We start from the raw sequence: 18,383 nt of genomic DNA, 5'->3' as shown, positions 1-18,383 counted from the left end.
AAAGGAATATGTATTCATTGAAAATATAATACTAAGTATACAGAAGTACATAAAGGAAACTAAAACATTCTTACAATCCCACCATCTAGAATTAACCACTTTTAATATTTTGCTGTTAATCCTTCAGTACTTTTTCAGTGTTTGTGTAGGCACTCTTTTTTCTAAGACTTTTGCATCATATCACGAACACAGCATAACACATAATGTAATATTAGGATGCACTGTTTTGCCAGCTGTACAATATTCTATAGTTGACTTAACTAGTTTTCTGATCACAGAGTATTGGTAATAGCTATTGTTTTACTTTTATTTATTTATTTATTTATTTATTTATTTACTTACTTACTTGAGATAGAGTCTCGCTCTGTCGCCCAGGCTGGAGTGCAGTGGCACAATCTCAGCTCACTGCAAGCTCCACCTCTCGGGTTCACATCATTCTCCTGCCTCAGCCTCCCGAGTAGCTGGGACTACAGGTGCCCGCCACCATGCCCAGCTAATTTTTTTGTAGTTTTAGTAGAGATGGGGTTTCACCGTGTTAGCCAGGATGGTCTTGATCTCCTACCTCATGATCTGCCCACCTCGGCCTCCCAAAGTCCTGGGATTTCAGGCTTGAGCCACTGTGCCCAGCCATCGTTTTACCTTTAGACATGATGCTGCACTGATGATCTTTGTAGGTAAATATCTGTATGCATCTCTAATCTTTCTGGTTTTTCAATAAGAACAACTGTTATAGGAGGAAATATTGTAGTCTTCCCTTATCCACAAAGTTTAAGTCCATAAGGTATAAGAGTGCTTAAAATGTTTAGAATATTTACCTTATTACTATACCATATTTTTCATGTATTTATTAATCGGTCAATTTAGAATATTCATTCTTTGTTTTGGGAATTAAAATGACTTAAACACAGAGATTAGTACCCTGCTTACAGGTCTGTTTTGTTTTTCAGGAGCAGCCAGGCTTGCTTTTTTCCTTGGCTAAGACAGAGGAGAGACAGGAAAAGGTAAAACAGAGTGTGAGTGTGAGAGTGTGCGTGTGTGTGTATGTGTATAACATCTTCCTTTTGGAAAAGATGTGTGAGTTGCCCAGCTGAGCAAAGAGGAGAGCTCAGAACTACTGGGTGAGAACCCCGCCTCCATGGTCAACCAAGAAAATCAGTCACAGAGAAAGTGCATTTTCTTCTGACGTCTCCATTCCAGGCCAGACCCTAAAATGCTTCTTAAAAAAAGACAAACAAAAACTTCATTAGCCAAAAAGTCTTGCCCTTAATTAGCAGGTCAACAGGGATCCTCTGGACAATAGCTCAGAGCCAGGGCAGAGGGACACCTAAAGTGAGAAAGGGATATTAGTAACGAAACAACAAGGGCCAGGTGCGGTGGCTCACGCCTGTAACCCCAGCCCTTTGGGAGGCCGAGGCGGGCAGACCAAGAGGTCAGGAGATCAAGACCATCCTGGCTAACATGGTGAAACCCCATCTCTACTAAAAATACAAAAAATTAGCCGGGCCTGGTGGCGGGTGCCTGTAGTCCCAGCTACTCGGGAGGCTGAGGCAGGAGAATGGGTGAACCCAGGAGGCGGAGCCTGCAGTGAGCGGAGATTGCGCCACCGCACTCCAGCCTGGGCGACAGAGAGAGACAACGTCTCCAAAAAAAAAGAGAAAAGAAAAATAAAAAAAGAAACAAAACACAATCCAGAATTGAGCTTTTTCACCGTGTTTTTTGGTCTCTTCATTGACTGAGCAACTGAACAATGGTATAATAAACAAAAGGTGAAGGAGGAACAATTATTCCTTCCAGAAGAATTCCAGTTAATAAAAAGAAATGATCAAAATAAAGACAAACTTCATTAGCACACTACAGTAATAATTGCTCTAGGCAAGATTGGCTACGAATACTAAAGTTAGTGGGCAAAATGCATGTTCTCAAAGTATCTCTCCAAAATCTTAATCAATTTTCTGGTCATATTAACATATGTTCACACACTTTTCGATACTCATCCTGTCAGGAGTTAGAGCTTAAGTCTCCTTCCCTTGAGTGTGGGCTGAACTTAGTTACTTGCTTCCAACAAACAGAGTATGGAACAAGAAAAAGAGTAACTTTCCAATGGAGAAACCTGGGAGCTTCCAACAAATAGAGTACGAGACAAGAAAAAAAGTAACTTTGCAATGGAGAAATCTGGGAGACACCCCCTTCACCAAGTGATCAAAGTCAACATCATCAGTAGTAAGACATATTGATATTTTATACTCCTTGGTATGACGTGATGAGAAGGGTACATCATTTCTGTGATATTCTTCCCAACAATCTATAACCCTGTAATCATGAGAAAATATCAGACTAACTCACCCAATTTGAGGGGCACTCTACAAAATACCTGACTAGTACTCTTCAAAATTGTCCAGGTCATCAGAGACAAGGAAAGATGGAGGAACTCCTATGGATTTGAAGAGACTAAATAAAAAGACATGAAAAATAAATGCAATTTGGGATTCTGGATTGTATCCTGGGTCAGGAAAAAAAAAAAAGCAGGGGATATTAGTAGAAAACCTGGAGAAATCCAGATAGTCTCTATTTTAGTTCACTGCTTTTTACCAATGTTAATTTTTTATTGGTAAACATTGTACTATGGTAATGTAAGATGTTAACATTAGGTAAAGCTGGGTGAATAGGATATGAGAACTCTCTGTATTATCTTTGTAATTGTTCTGTAATTCTAAAATTATTTTTAAATAAAAGAGGAAAAAAATCCTATGCCCAATCTTATTAAGGACATGAATTAGAGCAAAGCCACAATTTCCTACAAAGAGGAAAGTAATCTATTTAGTAAGTCAGCCTCATCACATGGAATGGACTGGTTATGCTGTCATTAAAGCAGGTAAACAACTGTATCACTTCAGGTGTCCTATACTTATGATACAGGCATTTCAACAATCACAAAAAAATAAAGCTACTTCGTTTTTCAAAAAAGTGTTAAGGTTGTTATAGTGGCTGTTATTTCTGGGATGTTCTTATTTTTGATTTATTCATAAGCAGAAAACAATGCTGACAGCCAGAGTTCTTATTTATCCTTGGGCTTCCCTGGTTACCACTGAAAGAACCTGATAGCAGATGACAACATAAAGATGTTGGGTCCAGGAGCTGCTGAAATGTGAGGTCAAATGTGAGGCTTGTGCCTGATGTGGTTGTCTGCTATGTCTCTTTTGGATTCCTCTCTCTTAGGCATCTTGCTTTCCTTGGCTACTGAATTACTCAGGAAGGCCAACTGATCATAGAAGGCAATGGAAGAGCTGGTTTGTTCTCTGGGATGGTGAAGCAGAAGCTATCCCAAGCGCATAAATATTCTAACAAGTTTCATCCTGTCACAATAGTCATAAAATTGCTCTGTTCAGCACATGATAATGGCTTTGTAATTTAATTACTGGTAGTATTTGTCTTCTGGGATTTATCTGCCTTAAACTTCAGTACTCATGTAAAACCCTTTACCATAAATCTCATAAATGCAGGTTCTGTCCCCCACCCCAGGGCACATCTTGCCATGCCTGTGAAAACCTTGACAGCTTTCTCTAAATTATAGAATTGTTCTGTTTAGAGGTGTTGATGTTTTAAGTGCCAAAGTCAACAATAAAAAATAGTGGGACAGGTCCATTTCCTCTAGTTATTCTCTTTAGAGGAAGATAGATCCTGCCAGACAGACCAAGTTCCATTCCCAAACCAAAATGATGTTTCCATCCATTTCTCTAGCATTTTTAAGAAGAGATTCCTGCAAGTCATAGGGGGTCAGATGAGATGTTTTCTAAGTTCTCTTTGATCCTGAGATTCCGATGCATAAATACATCAGAGCTCATCACCTACATAGATTCACTAGTCTTACAGTCGGTTTTAGAATTTTCCTCTATCTACTCTGCCTTTCTTTTCTGCTCAGTCAAATAAGTCAGCCTTCAGTTTTTGGGTCTTCTCTACTTTTCTGTCTTGAATTTAGCATTCCGCATCTCAGTAGTTATCTACTATGACAACCCTATTTAACCTTCAATTTGAAAATGTACTTAAAGATACAGCATGACAGCTAGATAGGAAGAATAAGTGCTCATGTTCTATAGTACAACAGGATGACTACAGTTAACAATAATCTATTATATATTTTCCAATAGCAAGAGGAGGGGACATAGAATGATCCCAGCCCAAAGAAATAAATGTTTGAGAAGATGGATATGCTAATTACTCTGATCTGATAACTATACATTATATGTATCCCATAAATATGTACTATTATGTGTCAATTGAAATATTAAAATAAATAAAATGAATAAATAATGCCACCTCATCCCCATTATCTGTCCTACATTTTTCACTCACTCAGAAAATATTTATTGAGCGCCTCTTCCATCCATTCCAAAATGCTAATTTTTTCTCATTTTAACATCTTGTACATCAGTAGGTATCTTATGATTGTTCAAATGTTATACAGGCATACTTTGATTGCACTTCATTTTATTGCTCTTCACAGATACTGAGCTTTTTTGTTTTGTTTTGTTTGTTTGCTTTTTACAAATAGAAGGTTTGTGGCAGCCCTTCATGCAGCAATTCTATCAGTGCCATTTTTCCAAAAGCACGTGCTCACTTCATGTCTCCGTGCCACATTTTGCTAATTTTTGCAATACTTCAAACTTTTTCATGATTATAACACCTGTTATGGTGATGTGTGATCAGTAATCTTTGATGTGACTATTGCAATTGTTTTGGGGTGCCACAAACAACAACCATATAAGACTGCAAACTTAATTGATAAATGGCATGTGTGTTCTGATGGCTCCACAGACCAGCGATTCCCCCATCTCTCTCCCTCTCCTCAGGCCTCCCTATTCCCCGAGATGCAAGAATATTGCAACATTCACTTATTCGTGCTAGTCTGGAATGAAACCCACAATATATCTTAGATATACCTATAGTTTAATTGGCAGGATTTTTTTGCTGATATATAAAATAATAATGCATCTTCCTTTGATGAAAATTTAGACTTTATGATATACAGTACGTGCCACCAACTGTTCTAGGCACTTTGCTGTCTCCGCTCTGTGGTCAATTTCTTCTTACACGTGTGTGTGTGTGTGTGTGTGTGTGTGTGTGTAACAATGCTTTCCTTTTGTCTTCTCCCACATTTACCTATGTTTTCTGCAGAAAATATGTCAATATTGGTTATATTGACTAATCCTACATCTCAGTATTTTGCTTTCAGGATATAGAAAGGGGAAGCATGACTCAACCAGAGGAGGAATATTACCCAAATATACGTAATGTGGCATACACAAATGCTCCCATTTTGGGGAAAGTTATTTATCACATTTAAGTTATGGAGGAGCAGAAATGCCATCATGCTAGGTAGAAGCATAATTTTGCTTTTGTTTTTATTTGGGAGTTATACATGGTTTCAAAATACCTGCACAGGTGACAAGTTTTCAAAGAGTAGACTGTGATTTACTTCTGCCTGAACTATATTTCTCAGAGTCTCGGTATGGTTTCATATTAGAATTCGCCAAAAAGAAATATGAGATTTGGAAGGCAGGAAAGGAGCGCAGTCAATTCCTTCCAAGACTCATTTTAGTTAGAGGTAGTGAGAGAGGCAGATGCAGATGTCCCGACAGGTTCTAGTTTGTCCTTGTTCTTCTCTTCCCAATTCCATGCCCAGTTTTACTTGAGACTGCCCACCTCGTGACCTCAGGCCCCAAAGCTGCTTGGCTGCAAACTCATTGAGCAGTAGCTATGCAGGGGAAATATCCTTCCATATGCTTCCTTAGGCATTCTCTTTGCAGTCCTACCTAAGCAGCTGCAAGCCCCTTTATGGAAGGAACTGTGTTTCCTACATCTTTGCGGCCAGAATTTGGCCTCTAAAATCACTCCACTGAAATTAATTAAATGAGTTGAATAATATAAAATTGGGAAGCTACAAATAAAACCTTCAGCTGATTTTCTATCCACTGTTCCTGATTCTGGACAAGAAAGAAGTAAAATACATGCACACATTAAAATTTCCCATTGATAATATAAATTATTCAATCGAATCAAAATGAGATTGCCACATTTCAGAAACACATTAATACCCAACTCTTCCCTATTCCTCTTTTTAGTAGCAGTTAATGTTTACTCATCACATATGTAACCAACCTGAATGATCTCATTTTAATCCTTACAATGATATCTACCTTCCATAAGGAAGATACTCTTATGAGGACCATTTTACTGATGAATACTGTAAGGCTTAAGGAAGTTAATTAAAGAGCTCAACGTCACACCCCTTGAAAACAGGATTGTGGCAAAGGTATTCTGACTCTAGAACTCCCATTTTTACACATTAAACACCATCTCCTATTGACTAAAGGCAACATTCAAAGTCGATGACTGAATGAACAAGGATAAGCATACAAAGAAGTGATGCAAACTTAGAGGCCCTTAATTTGAAAGCTAAGTGAGGTGTGATCACTAGGGCCAAGTCAATTCCTTCTAATAAAATTCTAAATTAAGAAGACACAATTATGAGGATTTTTTTTCCCTCTTACCCTCATTCATGGCAATCACTCGCATTCTGCCATCACAGGAATTCTTAGTGAAGTCTCGAGAAGTGACTGAATATCTATTGTTCAAAGATAGAGAAGCTGCAGCCTATGGGGACAGGCATCATCAAGATAAGGATGACAGGAATCAATGATGGCCATTAGTGAATGAAGGTTGCATGAAAAGTGATGGGCTCACACTGCAGCAGGGGAAATTTAACTTAATTTGAAGGGAAAACTTGCTAATCACTGTTAAAGATTAAGAAGTGGAGGAGGGGCCGGGCGTAGTGGCTCAGGCCTGTAATACCAGCACTTTGGGAGGCCGAGACAGGCGGATCACGAGATAGGAGATCAAGATCATCCTGGCTAACATGGTGAAACCCCGTCTCTAGTAAAAATACAAAAAATTAGCCAGGCGTGGTGGTGGGCGCCTGTAGTCCCAGCTACTCAGGAGGCTGAGGCAGGAGAATGGCGTGAACCCAGGAGACGGAACTTGCAGTGAGCCGAGATCGCGCCACTGCACTCCAGACTGGGCGACAGAGTGAGACTCCGTCTCAAAAAAAAAAAAATAAGAAAAAAGAAAAAGGCCGAGTGCTGTGGCTCATACCTGTAATCCCAGCACTTTGGGAGGCCGAGGTGGGTGGATCAGGAGGTCAGGAGATCGAGACCATCCTGGGTAACATGGTGAAACCCCCTCTCTACTAAAAATACAAAAAAAATTAGCTGGGCGTGGTGGCGGGCGCCTGTAGTCCCAGCTACTAGGGAGGCTGAGGCAGGAGAATGGTGTGAAACTGCGAGGTGGAGGTTGCAGTGAGCCGAGATCACGCCACTGCACTCCAGCCTGGGCAACAGATCAAGACTCCGTCTCAAAAAAAAAAAAAAAATTGTGGAGGAGGTGCAAAAGGGTTAGCGAGCAGCATTCATGTGGAGATCATTACCAATAAAAAAAGAAATACCATGCCTCTCAAGGTAATAAAAATTTTCTTACCTAGCACTCCTAGTGCAGGCACTAGAAATGCCTCAGTGCAGACCTTGGGACAGGATCTCTGGGACGATTCTCTGTCACTTCTCCCTGCTCCTTATCCAAACCATACAGGATTCTACTCAGAGGGCAGGGGTTCAGAATTAGAAGAGACTGCCTGGGAGAATAAGGGGAAGTATAAAAGAAGAGCGAATAAAGTCCATTCTCAAAGAAAAGGGCTTTCTGAGTTCTCCTCCTGAACTCCATATTCTGAAATGTATCAAGACCTGTCAAAATCAGCAATAAAGGACAGGCTCGCACTGTGAGAGCAGTCTAGGATGAGTCTTTCTGTTTTTGCTTGAATTTCTCTGGTTACAGGGATCTCATTACTTCTTAGGACAGCCTAAGGAGTTAATAAATAGCCTAGTGCATACAAAAGTGTGCCTTTCATGGATCTAAAATTTTCCTTCCTTCAATATATACTTCAGTGATTTAGAATTCTGGCATTTTCATGCTACAGGGAAATACAGAGGTTACCTGCTATAGCTCTCTAATTTAACTAATGAGGTCTACTCAAGATATTTCAGTCTGTGTGTTGATGGATTTATATGTGTACACGTACAAGCATGTGTAAATCTGATGAATTTTAGTACCCTGTGTGTGTGTATGCACAAGTTTCTGCTGCTCTATTTACTGTAGTACACAAAATAGAAACATGTTAAAGGCAGAGCCTTGAACCTTAAAAAACTTATCTTCTAGAAGGAAATGAAAAGAAGACAATAAAGAAATATATATGGAGAACATACTAAATGCTAAGTTACTTAATGGTAATAATGATAATATGTCATTTTTAATTCTAAAAATAAGACTTTGTAGCAGGAAATTGAAGCTTGGGCAGGTGAAATTTTTTCTTGGCATCACCTAGTTAATTAATAGTAAAGCTAGAAATTTACACCTGAATATGTTCATCCTCAATCCATGCTTTTCCTACCAATCACATATATAGACCTGCAATCCGGTACATGGTATGATATATTACATTTTATCTGTGACATCATCACATTTAAATTCAGAGAAGACAGAGATTTCTTTTGTCCCCAAAAGCAGGAAGAACCAAAGAAGGCTCCATGGCAGAGGTGGGCTTTGGTATAAGGCCATAAAGATCCACTGTGATCCTAATGACAAAAATCCTCACACAACATCTTTGTATTCAAAGACGAAAACTGTCCTGGCTCATAATAGGTGCTAAAAATTAATCATTGCTAAAATAAATAAGGACAGATGTAATAAGTATTGACAGATCCATAGACTTACTAGTGCTTACTATTACTTACCTGGCCTCCTGGAATTTAGTATACAGAATTGGCGTGGGTAGTAGGTCAGAAAAAGTACATTCCAGCCCACAATGGCAAGAACCTAGTTAGATTCTTCCTCTTCAATTTATGTTGCAAACAATGAGGAATGAGACAAATATTTGATTGGGGAGACACAAGAGTCCTTAGGCAGTGATATAGGAAGATGAATGGAGAGGCTTTTTCATTATTTCTCAGTGGGGTGTTGGTGGTGGAGCTAAACCAGGGTAATGCTAAGGAGAATGGGAGAGGAAGTGGGCAGGGATAATACTATGAGGGAAGAACTGACACAACTTGGAAATCTACATATTTAAGAAGAGATAAGAGAGCAGAGATAAATATGACCCAAGAGTGGTCATGCTGGGATAGGAGCAATAAGGAAATATGGAAGCCTATTTTTAAAAAGCTGATTCTAAATGGTAAGATATTCCACTGCCACCTCAACATAAATTGAAAGTGAGTGATAGTATTCATTTTGAAGTTTTCTGCAGACAGTGACCTGCTTCATAGCTTTGAGTAAGAGATGAGGCAGAGTATCTTGGGGAAAAAAAAAGCCATACCCCCTTCCTAATATATTGTCGGTATATCTGGTCATTTTTATCTAATAGAGTTTTATGCTCTTTCTCTCCTTTTTTTGTAACCTTTTTAGACTTCATCCCATTTCCAGTTTGCAGAACCTAGAGAAGGAAAAATGCAGAGGCTCAGTCTCTTGTTACTGAATCCACTAAATTCACCAGGGGTGGGAAGAGGAAAGAGTTGCAGCCATCTCGTGCCACATTCTCTAAGTCTCTTTGGTGTGGGTGGCTTAAAGAAGTCTTAGGGGTGCTGTGCTGAATGGCTGGTATATCTGAAGGAGGAAGAGAAATGGCCATGGTGACCTCGTGTATATAAAACAAACCATCAAACAACAATAAGAGGGATAAAAACCTGAAGTTGGCTTGGCAGCAATATTCAACAAGGCCTTGAGAATGAATGATAATGATACAACTCAGAATCAGAGAGAGACAGAGGCTATTTTATATTCTGGAGTGTTTTCTGATCATGGACAGGTATGTTATCAAAAGTTTATGAAGCTGCCTCTTTCGTGTCAGCCTTGATACTCAAGGTTAGAGGAGAAAATTTGGGGCAGCGATAATAGGCCAGGTATACAAAAAAAAAAAAAAAAAAAAAGTCACTTCAAGGGGTAGTGGTGAGGCCCAGTGGATGTGGATAAAGTACCTGCCAATGTAGGATTTTTACGTAAGAAGAGAACTCAAGCTCAAGCCAGACTGTATTGGTCCATGGCAGTGGGGGCCATGAAGATACACTGGAGGTAGATTATAGCATAGTGTGCAGATAACACAGGCTCTCTAGCCAGACATACCTGGGTTTAAATTTCATTACTATTGTCTACTAGTGTGAGACATTAGGCAAAATTATATAAGCTTGTGTTTATTTATTTACCTTACTTATTTCTCGACCGAAACATCTCTGGATAATGGGTACCTCTTGTTGATGTCTTCGTATTATCCTCCCCATGTCTTTTGGTAAAAGCACCTTAGTCTCCCTTGGGGCATCATATTCCTTACTTTCTGCCCATGTGGTTTAGTAAAATTGGTTCTAGCCCCAGGTCTATCTATGGGCATTTTACTTAATCAGAGCCCATAAGATTTAATTCTAGGAGTTTTTCTGGAACAAGCAAGAAGTCCTTTTTTTTTTACATTGGAGTGAATTGGGAAGATAGAAGCTTCTAGAGGCCACTGCAAAGAGAAATTGTGCCCAAGTGAAGCTAAAACAGAGGAAAGCAGAGTGGAATGATGGGGAGAGATCAAGATCTGATGCCTTTAAGAAGCCTATGGATATAGTGGAGTCTAATAAAGTTCCTTCTGACTTTCCAGACGCATAAGCCAGTATCTCTTTAAAAATTTTTTTCTTCTTAAAACAGGATGCATTTTTCTATCACATCTCTTGAAAGAGTCTTGATCAATAAACCATTTCACATCAATTATTTGAGGATTGATTTAAACAATATATGCAAAATACTTAGCACAAGGCTTGGCACACAGTAAATGCTCAACAAATGGGACTTGTTGAAAAAGATGTGGAATGGGAAGTCATTCACATTGACTGGCATTGAACTGTGGGGAAGAATGAGAATGTGTATACACGCTGAAATGCACTGAGTATAGCATAAGGATAAACATTTATCCTTCTGCTATATAATACAGATGTCATATAACCCCCGGAGGGACATTCTTGAAACATAGCTGGCATTCCAAAATAACAAAGGTTCATTGCTGAGCCAACTCTTGATTTTCCATGTGTGAATTAGTCACAGAAAATATGTATCACCATTCAGCTGTCCTTACTTCAAGCCAGCTGTCTGTATGTCAGAGCAACATAATCAATAAGGTAAGGCTGAACCTATTTTTAATTAAGTGAAACAGCCCTAAGATTGCATTGTCTTTTGGATAATTAATAGATTGCTGAAGAGTTTCTAATGAGAAATGCCTTCCATTGCTTTATACTATACTTGACTCCGATCCTAACAAACCACATTCACCATCCTCGAGTAGAGAATTTGGCTTCTGGCAGGAGGTTTCCTTATTTAAGGCATTTGGATACCACTGATCGTCCACCACCATGTTCTTTGTTCAGTGTCAAATGCAGCACCTTAGCTTTTACCTACTGAAGTGCTAAACTAAAATAAAATTTCAAAATTTAAAGTTTTTTCTCCTGTCTTTTATTGGAGGATGAGAAGGGAGTAAGTCTTGAATTTGAACTGATCTTTCAAAACCTGGCTGTTACAAATTATGTGTTACGTTGGATAAACTACATCACTTCACTTTTCTGTTTCATCAAAATGGGGATAATAACCACTACCATATAATCTTGTTAAGAGGATCAAATAGCATGATTATCATCCGGCTAGCTAGACCAATGTAGTTACTCAACAAATATAAATCCGCTGATGGAATTATATCCTTATGACACTCAGTTCTCCCATCTACATATTTTTTCCCTAATAAGAAAACCCATCTTCCCTTACAGTAACATAATCTTTTTGTGTGTGTGTCTTTTTTTCCCTTTTTAGGAATTACATTTCCTCCAACCTTGAACCATGCGGTTTGATTAGGTCTCAACCCCAGACCGTATTTCAATTCTTGGGGTAGATACATGTCTGACCTACTTGAGTAATGAATTATCTTGTATGTCCTTGATCCAAGCCAGGCCTCTCAGATTCAATCCCTGGAAATAGAGAAAAAGAGACAGACTAGCTTGATGGGGCTTCTAAGCTGTTAAAATGTAAGCCTAGGTTGGGCACTCCGGCTCACACCTGTAATCCTAGCATTTTGGGAGGCTGAGGCAGGCGGATTGCCTCAGCTCAGGAGTTCAAGACCAGCCTGGGCAACATGGTGAAACTCTATCTCTACTAAAATACAAAAAATTAGCCAGGCATGGTGGCATGTGCCTGTAATCTCAGCTACTCAGGAGGCTGAAGCAGGAGAATCTCTTGAACCCGGGAGACAGAAGTGGCAATGAGCCGAGATCGCACCACTGCACTCCAGCCTGGGTGACAGAGAAAGACAATGTCTCAAAAAAAAAAAAAAAAAAAAGTAAGCCTAAAGCTGCTAGTGTCCACCGCTGTCACAAAATGGGGAAAGCAAACCTGATCAGGAAGACAACACAAAGAAAAACAAAACTAATAGAGATAGAAATAGATATGAAGAATATTAACACTGTTACCCAGTGGACATTCAATATGGTTCTTAGGCACAAGGCACGTAACCAACTCACAAGAAGCATCTCATTTGATGAAGTAGGTATTAATTATTTTACAGGGGAAAAAACTGAGTCACACAGAAGTTATGTAACTTCCCCATGATTTTTTTACTTGGTAAATGGCAACGCTAGAAATTAAACCTCAGTGTCCTTGAACCCCTTGACCTACAAGTTGTACTGCCTCCCAATATAATTGATTTCCAGCACAGGAAAGAACAAGACCACTGTTGCTGTCGGTTAAATTAAAAGGACACCTATTCTATTAATGGTAATATTATGCTGTCTCTTACATGATGTCCTATGTATGTAAATCAGTTTTAGAAACCATCTGAACTCCTTGGAGGAAAGTTCATATTTATGGTTGCTATGGTAATATTAATAAAACCAGCTCAATACTCCCATACACTGTTCTTTTAGATAAACATAGAGATTGACCCTTCTGCTGTTAAAGCTTGAAACTTGTATTTGTTTTATCTGAGTTCCTTCCTCAGGAAAGGATCTTCAAGCCTCTCAAAAAAAAATTATTAAAGAACTGAAACTCACCAGATCATGAACCAGATGCCTCCTTGCCCCTCCCTAGTTCCTGTTTTACACCCTGTTACATTGATTTCCTGCTATATAAACCCATACTTTTAGCCAGGGAGATGGATTTGAGACTGAGCCCCCGTCTCCTTGGCTGCAGCACCTGATTAAAGCCTTCTTCTTTGGCAATACTTGCTGTCTCAGTGACTGGCTTTTTGTGCAGTAGGGTCTTGACCAAACCTCCAGTGCTTTGGTAACATTAGCAGAAACCACTGTGATAACATAAGAATAAGCTGTTACATGCCATAATTATTTCACAATTGCTATTTTATTACTTCCAGAGGTGGCATGACCATTGCTACCAGAAATAAAAATAATTATCAATATGTTAGGTGATGAGGAAAAAATATGAATTTGTCTTCATTTCTTCTCTAGGGAAATTCTATGTTATTACCCATGGTAACTTAACAATTTGATTTAACACTAGAGAAATCTCCCTCAGTCCCATACACACCCCCAATAGCCAGGTTCCAAGCAGAAATGATTAAAGGAAGTTTCTTTTAACTATACTTGTGAATTATCCTAGATAGCCCCATAGTTCCTACATAATTTGAAGTAACTGGTTTCCAGAAGTGAATCTAATAAATATTGCTTTGATTGACAACTTTTCTGTCAGCTTAAGGTAGTTGCTCAGAGTTAGAAATTACAGACCATGTGGGCAGAGACCGAGATTTTCATCAACAGTCATGGTACTACGCAATTTACAAGTTCCTATGCCTTCTGTAGAAAAATCAACTAAGCTTAAGGAACCCTTGTGAGCCATTTGGCAAGCACAGTTGGCACTGTGGTCAAAAGAACTTTGGGCTCTCACCATTGATATGCCTGAGTGGGCTAGATTTCCAGGGCTCACAGTCCCAGCCAAGAACATAAGGCTAAGAGGCAGAGACAACAGCATTTGTTGATTTAGTAGAGCACAGACTTTGGTGACAGACAGCCTTCATTCAAATTCTGGCTCTGGCACTTTCCAGCTGTATGACGTTAGCCAAATTACTTACCTTCTGTATGCCATAGGTTCCCTCTCTGTTAATGATGATAATGAAAAGCTTACTTCAGAAGGTTGTTATGAGGATTAAATAGCTTAAGTTTAAGTAGTGCTTGTTGCACTATTAAGACTTGAATGGGCAAGATGTGTCTGTATTCAAAAACAAAAGAAGGAGGTTTTATTTCTTTTACTTAACAGATCAATCAGAATTCATACACAATAGTGTGTAATGTTTTTATAAAGGTAATTTTATGGCTTTTGATCAGAAGAGCTTTGCTAATCAAGCTTTCACACAGAAGATTCCTTCTTCAAGGAATAGGTAAGAAAATATTGCAATTAGCACTGGTAGAAGCAGTGGTGAGGTCTGCTCAGGTTATAATAATGCATAAATAAGACCTCTGGTGACATAGAAAACACTGTATATACGTACCACTTACATGGGAAATGTTCTCATCTCAGTTCCTTTTTCTTGCCCATCCTTTCAATATTTTTCATTGCTTCTATTGGTAGGAACCAACTTCTGCAAAGTCCTCTGAATGGCTACTTCCTACCCTCTAGTGCTGGGCACCATGTACAGATATTTGCAGTCATTTGAAAGTGGGACTTGAGCCGGGCGCGGTGGCTCACGCTTGTAATTCCAGCACTTTGGGAGGCCGAGGCGGGCGGATCACGAGGTCAGGAGATCGAGACCACGGTGAAACCCCGTCTCTACTAAAAAAACTACAAAAAATTAGCCGGGCGTGGTGGCGGGCGCCTGTAGTCCCAGCTACTTGGAGAGGCTGAGGCAGGAGAATGGCGTGAACCCGGGAGGCGGAGCTTGCAGTGAGCCGAGATTGCGCCACTGCACTCCAGCCTGGGCGACAGAGCGAGACTCCATCTCAAAAAAAAAAAAAAAAAAAAAAAGAAAGAAAGTGGGACTTGAGAAAAGATTTATCCCGCATGCTTTTTCATTAGCAAAGCAGCAACTCCATTTCCAGGATAAACTAGGAGGACAACATTCATTTATTTCAGTCCTTCATTTGCTTATTTTCTGAGGCCTTTCTATGCACATATAATACCCCCAAAAAGGCAGAGAATGAAAGAAAATGACAGGAACCCTCTCTTCCATAAACTAACTTTATACTTTATAGACAAAACACACAGAGATGAAGGTTTCTCATGAATACGATACAAAATTAGTTGAGAGAGGGAGAAAAAAACACTGACTAGAGAAGGGAGATTCAGTAAGAGACAGAGTTGAGTTCCTGGAGACAGAAGATGTCAATTTGGACTTTAGAAGCAAGGCTCACAGCATCCTGAACAAGAGCACCAGAGGGAGAGAGGTAAATAAGCTTCTGTGCAACAAAAACCTCCTTTAGTTACAAATGCCTCGTTACGATAGGGGAAAAAGTGGTATCTTACCATATAGAAGTCTCCGTGTTATCTCTGAGCCAGTTTGTTTGCAAATGGCTTGTCTAACTTTTTCAGGCAGTTTTGCTAGCTTTTTAAGAGATTTCTCTAATGTAGTTCTCTGGCTTTCAACTCCCACAGGGGTTTTAGGGCAGTGTTTGAAAATGAGAAAGATAAAAATGCATTCCTCTTAGAAGTTCATATAAAAGCGAAAGAATTGGAGTGGAGGTGGGAAGCTATTATGTGCTTTGGTGATCTATTCTGCCTGTAACTCTAAAGGCTGATGACAGGCAGTGTGATTTCAGGAGGAATCAAGAGGAGATACTTTCAACTGCCCTCATTGCAGGGAGCTCATTGGCTCCTAAAAGGTCACTGTCACAGTGATTTCTGAATGACATGAATAAAGGATATTTAAACTCTTGTCTGAGCGAATTCCTTGTAATACGGTTTATAGTAGTAAAAATCTTGACACAACCTAAATGTCTTTTCCACAGGCAGATTAGAGAAATTAGGATAAGGTAGAATCACGTCTTTGGCAGGAGGTAGGATGTACGTTCAAAGGTATTGATAAATATTAATATCAAAATCACACTAGAATGTTCTGTGCTTTGTTCTTACTTTGCCAGAATCTAAGATCTTGGAAACTTAAAAGCCACAGTTAACTTCTGATATTTTCCTTGTTTTCAATTTTACCCACCCATTCCCACGGACGCAGCCACCTCTAGTTTAATTAGGCAGATGAACTGAAGCGGTTAAAGAAAGGAATGCTATTTCCTTTGTCCCTTTCTTTCTCTTGCTGCCCCCTTCTCTCTTTCTCTTCATGTATTTCTCTTTTCCCATACACACATCCCACTAACATATATAGTTTATATTTTGCATTAATTAGGCATAAGATTTACCTCCAATCTATATTCTTAGAGCAAAATGATATGTAGTCAACTAAAAATAATGATATATGCATAATAAACTGCATCCCTCAAAAAAAACAAGGCATAGAACAGTGTGCACAGCTACCATTTATGTAAATGCAAGTATCTCTATCTATATATGTTAGGGACTGAATATTTCTGTCTTCTCAAAATTCATATGTTGAAACCATAACCCACTCTGATGTGATGGTATTTGCAAATAGGGCCTTTAAGAAGTGATTAGGTTTAGCTTAGATCATGAGGATAGGGTCCTCATGATGGGAATAATGCCCTGATAAGAAGAGGAAGAGGCCGGGCGCGGTGGCTCAGGCCTGTAATCCCAGCACTTCGGGAGGCCGAGGTGGGGGGATCATGAGGTCAGGAAATCAAGACCATCCTGGCTAACATGGTGAAACCCCATCTCTACTAAAAATACAAAAAATTAGCCAGGCGTGATGGTGGGCGCCTGTAGTCCCAGCTACTGGGGAGGCTGAGGCAGGAGAATGGCCTGGGAGTGAACCTGGGAGGCAGAGCTTGCAGTGAGCTGAGATCGGACCACTGCACTCCAGCCTGGTGACAAAGTGAGACTCCGTCTCAAAAACAAAAACAAAAAAAAAGGAGGAAGAGAGATCAGAGCTCTCTCTTTCTACCATGTATGGACACAGACAGACGGGAGCCATCTGCAAGCCAGGAAGGGAGTTGTTAGCAGGAACCAAATCTGCCGGCACCTTGATCTCAAACTCCCCAGCCTCCAGAACAATGAAGAATAAATATCTGTTGTTTAAGCCACCCAGTCTATGGTATTCTGTTACTGCAGCCCAAGCAAAGTAAGACTACACACACACAAACACACACACACACACACTAACACACACACACACACACGCACGCACATTTGGCAATTCACAGAACATTTCTAGAAAGATAATTGAGAAACTAGCAATAGCAACTGTGTCCCACATGACAAGGAGAAGGCCGGCCAGGCACGGTGGCTCAAGCCTATAATCCCAGCACTGTGGGAAGGTGAGGTGGGCGGATCACTTGAGGTCAGGAGTTCAAGACCAGCCTGGCCAACATGGTGAAACCCCATCTCTACTAAAAATCCAAAAAGGAGCCAGTCATGGTGGCATGCACCTGTAATCCAAGCTACTGGGAAGGCTGAGGCAGGAGAATCGTTGGAACAAAGTAGGCAGAAGTTGCAGTGAGCTCAGACCGCACCACTGCACTGCAGCCTGGGCGACAGAGTGAGACTGTCTAAAATAAATAAATAAATAAATAAATAAATAAATAAATAACAAGGAGAAGGCCTACAAGATCCAAAATCAGGAATGAGAGGAAGATCTACTTTTAGACTAAATAAAACCTACTTATTTAGACTGAAAATCTTCATTTGAATATGCGATATATGTGTATATAATGCTTTTAATAATAAAAAGTCACTATTAGATTTTTTAAAATGTCTGTCTCAAAGGTTCCACCAAAATATAACAAAGCAATTCTCATAAAGCCCCTGCAGTTCACTAACCTCCATAATTCAAAAAGACTGTGACACATTTTTTAACATTCTCTTAAAGTGTTTCTTACTCTAATGTCACATCCTGCCCTGAGGGGATGTGGGCATGTCCCAATAAGAACAGACCTTATGTGAGAGCGCTGGTGAGAACAAGATTCCAATGGTCATTTACTAGGTCATATATGACTAGGTCATATCTTAATGTGCTACAAGATAAAGTGAGACTTACCAGTAGAACCTGTTGGGTACAACCCCTTCCTGGATAAGCTGCCATCTTCTCCCAAATTCAGCAGAGCTGTATAACTGTAAAGAACAGAAATTACTCAGCACTAAGGTTCTATAGTACATCAAATATACAAACATCAGTTCACTGGATCAATAGTAATAATAAT

The 18,383-nt window shown here is 39.6% G+C and overlaps 1 protein-coding gene across 9 annotated transcripts in view; it reads right to left on the bottom strand.

The window, feature by feature from the left end:
* SORCS1 (sortilin related VPS10 domain containing receptor 1) overlaps positions 1-18,383 on the bottom strand; it is a 608,941-nt gene that overhangs the window by 172,131 nt on the left and 418,427 nt on the right. For all 9 annotated transcript variants that reach the window (XR_010115734.1, XM_055249851.2, XM_055249858.2 and 6 more), the window contains exon 5: positions 18,221-18,294. Coding sequence is in view for 8 of the 9 variants with exons in the window: in XM_055249851.2 (XP_055105826.2) it covers positions 18,221-18,294 (74 nt within the window). In the remaining variant the exon portion in view is untranslated. The remainder of the gene's footprint in view (positions 1-18,220; positions 18,295-18,383) is intronic.

Source organism: Symphalangus syndactylus, chromosome 2 (assembly GCF_028878055.3).
Source record: "Symphalangus syndactylus isolate Jambi chromosome 2, NHGRI_mSymSyn1-v2.1_pri, whole genome shotgun sequence".
In the NCBI taxonomy this organism is placed as follows: Eukaryota; Metazoa; Chordata; class Mammalia; order Primates; family Hylobatidae; genus Symphalangus; species Symphalangus syndactylus.
Note: the sequence above shows the minus strand (reverse complement) of the source record. Positions and strands in the feature narration are given on the sequence as shown.